Raw genomic sequence first — 8,355 nt, 5'->3', positions numbered from 1 at the left:
TACAACCTCCCCAATACCTGAAAGGGATTGACTCTCGACTCCCCCATCTTTACTTAGTCTTGAGGTATATACCTGGTAATATACCTGGTATATATATATATATACCTGGTATATATATATATATATACCTGGGTAAATCCTGGTTCAGACATTAGTACAGGATTTAGACCTGGTTTATTATCGGTATACGTGTGTTCACACAGACCAAGTGTAGTTGTTTCCTGTTTTTGACCTGAGGGCTGTTTCATAAGGTATAACTTTACGGGAAGTATAAAAAAGGGAAATGCAACTGAGTGTTGACATTGCTGAACGTGTTTGGAAACACAGGTTTAAAGAAAGTCTGGTCTACGTTATGTTGTGGGCTCTACAGAAGGAACACAGACCGGAGCACAGTCTGGTCTCCTTCTGTGAACCACATCATGCCCCAGTGTTTTCAAAATGGAGGGACAGGGACCCTCAAAGATGGTGGGAGAATTAATTAATCTATAGTGCATGTTTTATAGTGCATGAGTGTGTGTGTGTGTGTGTGTGTGTGTGTGTGTGTGTGTGTGTGTGTGTGTGTGTGTGTGTGTGTGTGTGTGTGTGTGTGTGTGTGTGTGTGTGTGTGTGTGTGTGTGTGTGTGTGTGTGTGTGTGTGTGTGTGTGTGTGTGTGTGTGTGTTTGTGTGTGTGAACTTAAGATGAACTCTCTCTCAGGAAACAACGCCAGCTCCGAAAAACACGCTTCACCAGCCCACTTCCTGCACCAGAAACAAGAGGTGAGAGAGAAAGAGAAATGATTAAGAGACCAGGCTCACGCAGTAAGTTTTTCTGTTTCCCACAATTAATTATATAATTGTGTCAAAATTACGGCTTACGGCTTACACTTGTACTGCGCTTTATAGTTTCTCATAGTGCTACTCCAAGCTGCTCTTGCTACAACCTCCCCAATACCTGAAAGGGATTGACTCTCGACTCCCCCATCTTTACTTAGTCTTGAAGTATATACCTGGTAATTCAATCAATCAATCAATCAATCAATCAATCAATCAATCAATCAATCAATCAATCAATCAATCAATCAATCAATCAATCAATCAATCAATCAATCAATCAATCAATCAATCAATCAATCAATCAATCAATCAATCAATCTAATCTAATCTATTCTATACAGCAAGCATTATGTATTGTCATGCCAACTGGCCAGTCTGTACTTGTCAGTCAGGAGGCTACAAGGAATACAAACAAACAGCACATCCTGTTTCCCACCAAACCAATTCCCATCACACAGAAATCCAGGATTTTCAGTAAACGTCCCTTTACTTGTATGTTAAGTACACATTTTAAAGTTTTCCTCCTCCAAGAGCTTCTCTTCACTTCCCAAGAGCGGGGGCTCAGCCCACACCCCTAGGGCAATCTGGGCTATGGTGCCCCCCCCCCCCACCAACTCTGTTTTCATGATTCTAGTACCTGCTCCAAATGACACCCCTGCCCTAAATTAAGCTCTTGTTTGACAACAGTGTTTTCTCTCATTCAGGACTGAAGCTGCAGTCATGGCCACAGCAGAAGTTCTTCCTCTGAGAAAAGTGCTCATGGATGCACTGTATGATCTATCATCTTCTAATTTACAAAAGTTCAAGGTGTACCTGGGGGACCAGACTTTGGGTATTGTTAAGAGATTTGGGGTCATTAGGAGAAGTAAACTGGAGACCAAAGACCAAACCACAGACCAAACCAAAGACAATACCAATGACATTACCAAGATCCTGGACGCTATGATCGACACATACGGCATCTTCACCAGCACTGTCATGAAGGCAATATTGGAGCTACTGAACTGTAACGAAACACTGGAGGAATTGAACCACCGTCTACCTATCTACGACCCTGATGGTAAGCTCTGTGACTGCTGTAACTTAATTTCCCTATTAGCAACTTCAGACTTGGAGCATGATCACGTATATATTATACCATGTCTGGGTGAATACTCGATTCTGATTGGCTGGTGGGTGCTAACAAGCGTGCATTATTTTGGTATAACCGCACACGTAGTCCGGTAGTTAAATCACTGAGATATCAGTCCGCTGTGACATCGCCATAGTAACGCATGCGACAGCTGAATCAGATAAACGCGTTTGAGTGCCCTTGCCTCCTCCAAATTGAACCTGTGTCCTGCAAGTCACTGAGAAGAAACACAACACAGAAAAGGAACACCACTGTTACACATGCACAGGCGCACGCACTCAACCATGCTCTCATTCATCCTGGCCTATTGTACATGTTTTTCGTGGTAGGGGAAACCGGAGTACCCGGAGGAAACCTACGCAGACACAGGGAGGACATGCAAACTCCACACAGAAAGTTCCCGTCCCTGGTGGGAATTGAACCCAGACCTTCTAGCTGTGAAGCACTACCATGCTGCCCATGATTGATTGACTGCAACTGCAGTTCTTTCTGTTTGACAAAGATCCAGTGTAAAAAGTTGATTGTTAAAATCTTGATTTTTGTGCTCCAGTGTGAGGGGCCTAAAACATGTTTTTCTCATGTTGTTTTTTTGTTTTCACAGCAATGATCGCTGGATGTCAGAAAAAACTCAAATCCGAACTGAAGTCAAAGTTTCAGCTCCTGTCCGAGAGTCATCTGACGTCAGGACAAAAAAGGCCTTTTAATGAGAGCTTCACTGAGCTCGATGTCACTGTGGAGAGCCACTGCGAGAAATCTGTTCAGGAGAATACAGTTCAATGCCAGGACATTTTTAAAGGCTGCAACGAGAGCGGACATCCCATCAGGACGGTGCTGACGAAGGGCGTGGCCGGTGTGGGGAAAACAGTGCTGACTCAGAAGTTGAGTCTGGACTGGGCTGAAGGCAGAGCCCACCAGGACGTCCAGCTGCTGTTCCCCTTCACTTTTAGAGAGCTCAATGAGTACAGAAACACAGAGTACAGCCTGGTGGAGCTGCTGCACCACTTCTTCAGTCAAACCAAAGGTCTCTGCAGCTTTCAGCATCTCCAGGTGCTCTTCATCTTTGACGGTCTGGACGAGTGCAGACTTCCTCTGGACTTCAGCCGGACATTGGTCAGGACTGATACAGAGAGCGCCTCAGTGGAGAAGCTGCTGGCGAACCTCATCAGGGGGAACCTGCTTCCCTCCGCTCGCCTCTGGATAACCACACGCCCCGCGGCGACCAATCAGATTCCTGATAAGTGCGTCTCCATGGCGACAAAGGTGCGAGGGTTCAGCGATCCGCGGAAGGAGCAGTACTTCAGGAAGAGGTTCAGAGACGAGCAGCAGGCCACAGCCGTCATCTCCCACATCAAGAGCATCCACAGCCTGTACAACATGTGCCGCATCCCAGTCTTCTGCTGGATCCTCTCCACAGTCCTGAAGACCAGAGAGAGAGGAGAGCTGCCCCGCACCCTCACCCAGATGTACATCCACCTCCTGGTGGTCCAGGCCAAAGTCAAGAACATCAAGTATCATGAGGGATCTGAGACAGACCTTCACTGGACTCCAGAGACCAAGGAGATGGTGCGGTCTCTGGGAAAACTGGCCTTTGAGAAGCTGCAGAAAGGAAAATTGATCTTCTATGATAGTGACCTGAGCGAGTGTGGGCTGGACGCTGCAGATGCCTCAGTGTACTTCGGAATCCTCACACAGGACTTAAAAGAGAAGCAAGGCCTGTACCAGGACAAGGTCTACTGCTTCATCCATCTGAGTGTGCATGAGTTTCTAGCTGCTCTTCATGTCCATCAGACCTTCTTCAGCTCTGCCGAGAACCTGCTGTCCTCACCACACTCCTGTGAGAGCCCTGAGTCCTTCTACCGCTCTGCTGTGGACTGGGCCTTACAGAGTCCAAACGGACACCTGGACCTGTTCCTGCGCTTCCTCCTGGGGCTGTCTCTGTCAACAAATCAGGGTCTGCTCCTGGGTCTGCTGACTCACACAGGAAGTGACTCAACCAATCAGAAGACAGTAAAATACATCAAACAGAAGTTGAATGAAAAGGATCTGTCGGCAGAGAGGAGCCTGAACCTGCTCCACTGTCTGAACGAACTGAACGACCACAGTCTGGAGGAGGAGATACAGGAGTACATTAGAGAAAGAGATCTCTCATGGTTAAATTCTCCTGCTCAGTGGTCTGCTGTGTCCTTCTTCTTACTGTCGTCAGACTCAGATCTGGAGGAGTTTGACCTCAGGAAATACTGTTCCTCAGAGACAGTTTTCCTGAAGCTGCTGCTGGTCGTCAAAGCCTCCACCAAAGCCATGTGAGTCCAGACTGTATTTAAACACTTGTGTCTTGGCTCTCGTCTCTAATCGTCCTCTCTGTCCTCAGTCTGAGCGGCTGTGGCCTGTCTCCTCTCAGCTGTGCTCCTCTGGCCTCAGTCCTCAGCTCCTCCAGTCTGACTCACCTGGATCTCAGTAACAACGAGCTCCAGGACTCAGGAGTGGAGCTGCTGTGTTCTGGACTGAAGAGCGCCCCCTGCAGACTGCACACCCTCAGGTGAGACGCTCCCATGATGCACTCTGTCTCTGTGTCCACATTAGAGGCTAATGCTGTGTGTCTTTAGTCTGTCTGGATGTCTGGTCTCAGAGAGGGGCGGGGCTTCTCTGGCCTCAGCTCTGAGCTCCGCCCGCTCCCACCTGAGAGAGTTAGACCTGAGCTACAACCATCCAGGACCCTCCGCCGAGCTCCTGACCGCTCTACGGGCCCCTCAGGGGCCCCTGCACTCTCTCAGGTGAGGCCCCCCTGGACTCTCTCAGGGTCTTGTCTCTGGTCCATGGTTGGTCCAGGTCTGGTCTGGTCTACAGTAAACTGGACTTGTGTGTTTCAGGCTGGATCCTGCTGGAGAACAGTGGATGGTCCCAGGTCTGAGGAAGTGTGAGTTTCTCTGTTACATTAATTTCTTTATATTTTCTCTGGTATAAAGGAAACATCTGTGGAATTAATGCATTTGTGAATAAATGTGGGACATGCTTTTGCTCGTACTTATTTCAGCCTATTATGTAAAGAAAAAGCAAACAGGAAACAGCAGGAAGTGATGTCATGAGTTGTGTTTGTTTCCTCAGATTCCTGTGAGTTTTCTCTGGATCCAAACTCAGCTCAGAGGAACCTCCGTCTGTCTGAGGACAAACGGACTGTGACCTTTGTGAACGAGGGGCAGCAGTATCCAGATCATGAGGACAGGTTCATGGTCCAGCCTCAGGTCCTGAGCTCCACTGGCCTGAGGGGGCGCTGTTACTGGGAGGTGCAGTGGAGCGGGTTGTGGGGGATTGAAATAGCCGTGAGTTACAGAGGAATCAGAACGAGAGGAGACAGAGAGGAGAGTGAGTTTGGAGAGAATGATCAGTCCTGGAGTTTGAGGATCCATCGTGGAGATTACTGCATCTATCACAACAACAGAGAAACAGACCTCAGCCCGACACACCCCAGCTCCTACTCTCACTCAGGTCGAGTGGGTGTGTTCCTGGACTCTGAGGCTGGAGCGCTGTCCTTCTATGAGGTTCGCTCTGATGGAGAACTGTTCCACCTCCACACCTTCATCGCCTCCTTTAACAAGCCTCTGTTTCCTGGATTTTGCCTCTGGGCAGGAGCTGAGTCAGTGTCTGTAGTAGATCTGAGGATGGCACCCCCTGGTAGTGTTCAATCAGAGGAAGAAAAGCAGTGTTAAACAACTACAGAATTTCAAATAGGAGATACAGGAGTACAAATGTGGTGTCTGTACATCACTGAAAGCTTAAAGGCCGTCAAGGCTTGTTGTCTGGCTCAATATGAATCGAATGGGCAGTTATCATCAATATTTTAATTAAAAGATGTACTGGTACAATAGATGTGCAAGAGAGTCTGAGGAAGTGCTGACGGAGGAGCAACCGCAGACACATGAATCCCGCCCCCACCCCCACCCCAAAGCCCTTGGCCATCACAGGCCCAAAACCTGATCTTTTGACAACAGTACAAACAATGAAAGACGAAGCCACTAATTTAAAATGCTAGTTATGGTCCAAACTTTCCTAACTTTTGTGACATATTTACAGCATCCCAATTCTTCACAGGGCCGAGTTTATAGGCACATTTCACAACCTGCAGGGTCGGTTTTCAGGGTCACTTTCAAAGAAATGCGAGAAAACTATCTTGCAAGTTCATGAAATTGACACAAATGCAAAATGCAATAATTAGATGCACAGTGTTTTCCCCATAAATGTCTCAGTTTACAATATATTAAGACAAAACAAATTTCACTCCCCAACTATCAAAAACGAGGATTAACCTGAACAAGCTGGAAACTGAATATATAACAAAAGTTAACTGAAGTCTCTCTAAGAACCAAAAAGTCATGTTAGAAATCTAGGGGTAATAGTGAACTCATATGTGAACTTTAACATCCAGATCAAAGTAATGTTATTACTCAGCAGCTTTATGCCATCGAAAAATATTGCCAAGATCAAAAATAAAGTAGCTGAACCAGATTTAAAGAAACTAATCTGTGTGTTTGTCTGTAGTAGGTTAGACTACTGTAGCAGCTGCTCACTGGCCTCTAAAGGAGCTGTTAGAGCTGCAGTACATCCATACGCTGCTGCTCGAGCTCCAACTAAAACCAGGAAATACGACCATATTAGTCCAGCGCTCAAACAGCTCTGCTTGTAACAAGTGTCTTCATGTACAAGTACATCTCTGACACGTTAGAGCCATATGAAGCATCTCAGCTCTGAAAACCTCAGGGAGGGGTCGCCTGCTGGGCACAATGAGGCCAAATTTCAGTTTTAAGCAGCTAAAATCTGGAGAGGACTTCCAGAAGTGTGAGACAGGCCTCAACTCTGACAATGTTCAAATCCAGGCATTTGACATTGGAAGTATTTTATATGAACTTTTTGCTTTGATTGTAATGAATTATTATGTTGATGTTTTATTAATTGATTTCATCAGCCGACTTGTAATGTTATTTAACTGTGAAGTACTTTGAACTGCCTTATGTACGAATTGTGTTCTTCTAATAAACTTGCCTTGCATAGAACAGTCATTTGGGTCAGGTATTTTTTCAATCCACGGGTCTCACATGTAAGACATTATCTAATCCAACCCGGCCTACAACACATTCTCCCTTTTTAAAACCCGCTCTGCCCCACAACCACTGAGAAATACACATTAGGCTATAAATATGATAGGTCTGAATGGACCACGGCTTTAATTCCATCTGCAAAGGTATTAAAAGTTGCCCAGAAGTAGCAATGAGATGCAAATCAGCAAGAGGCATCATATTTCAAGGAGTTGTCGGGAAATAAATGTTTGGTTTAAATCATTCCTAACTAAACAGGAATGACGTGTGTTTCTCAGTCTTTCTCAGACGTGAGGCAGAGTAGACAAAGGTAAAGTGAACTGTTGAGTCGACAAATTGTGGACATAAAGGTGATAATGGGCGGCATAAAAGCCTTCTCCATCATTATAATTTCGTGACCCGACCCAACCCGACATGCACACGACCTGCAGGTAAGGGTTACACTATGGTGAAGCTTTTTGACTGAATTCTTTCAAAATAAACATAAACAGCTGTAAGGACCAATCACAACTGGCTTTACTTGTAAACAAAGATTGACTGTTGACAATAAAATGCACAATAAAATCTAAACTTGCGAGTTTGAGGGTCTGACAGATGCAAGAAGATCATTCATGGGGCTCTGGAAGTGGAGCCATCGTCCTGTTACTGTAAGTTAAACAATTCAAATTCTCAGTCTCACTAGCTCTTACTGTTACTGTGTCATTGGGCAATGCACTTCACCCACAGTATTGAGCATTACGGTGGTGAAGTTGAGACAATACATACCTGTGGATAGGCGGTTTAGGAAAAGTAGTATAGTTACTGTTTACCCTCCTCCTCACCTCACCTTAGGGCACCACAACAGCTTGCGGCGGCCCTGCATGTACAATAGTGCAGGATGACTGAGGAACGGTGGCAGAGCAGTTAGCACTCTTGCCTCACAGCTAGAAGGTCCCGGCCGGAGCCTTTCTGTGTGAAGTTTGCATGTTCTCCCCATGTCTGCGTAGAAGGGATGGTGGTGATCGGAGCTGTGGCTGCACGTAGCTTACCACCACAATGTGTGGAGCGAAGAATTGTCCCATGTAAAAACGCTTTGTGACTTTGTCTGTGTGAAAGGCACGATACAAATAAAGTCCATCCTGTTTGAGGAACTGAATCCTCCTTGTTTGAGCTGTACTCACCGCCTGGCAAACTCTGACCGGTCGTTATCACCGCTAGGTTTCCCCAGACAGAGCCAACCAGGTCTGAAGGTCTGGGCTGTAGGACTTCTCTCTGTAGTCCTCCGCTCTCGCTTTGTTGTAGTGTCCCCTGGAGGAAATATGGACAAGGTGAATTCACCTGGC

General features: G+C 46.3%; 1 protein-coding gene across 1 annotated transcript in view; it reads left to right on the top strand.

Annotated features, from left to right (window-relative positions):
- Positions 1-1,738: 1,738 nt before the first annotated feature.
- Positions 1,739-8,355, top strand: part of LOC306966797 (uncharacterized protein) — a gene marked incomplete at its 3' end in the record, with an annotated part of 53,498 nt that continues 46,881 nt past the window's right edge. Inside the window, 2 exon segments of the mRNA XM_079561613.1 lie at positions 1,739-1,874; positions 2,548-3,194. Coding sequence (XP_079417739.1) covers positions 1,757-1,874; positions 2,548-3,194 — 765 coding nt within the window. The 5' untranslated portion in view covers positions 1,739-1,756.

This window comes from Gobius niger (genome assembly GCF_951799975.1).
Source record: "Gobius niger genome assembly, chromosome: 8".
In the NCBI taxonomy this organism is placed as follows: domain Eukaryota; kingdom Metazoa; phylum Chordata; class Actinopteri; order Gobiiformes; family Gobiidae; genus Gobius; species Gobius niger.
Note: the sequence above shows the minus strand (reverse complement) of the source record. Positions and strands in the feature narration are given on the sequence as shown.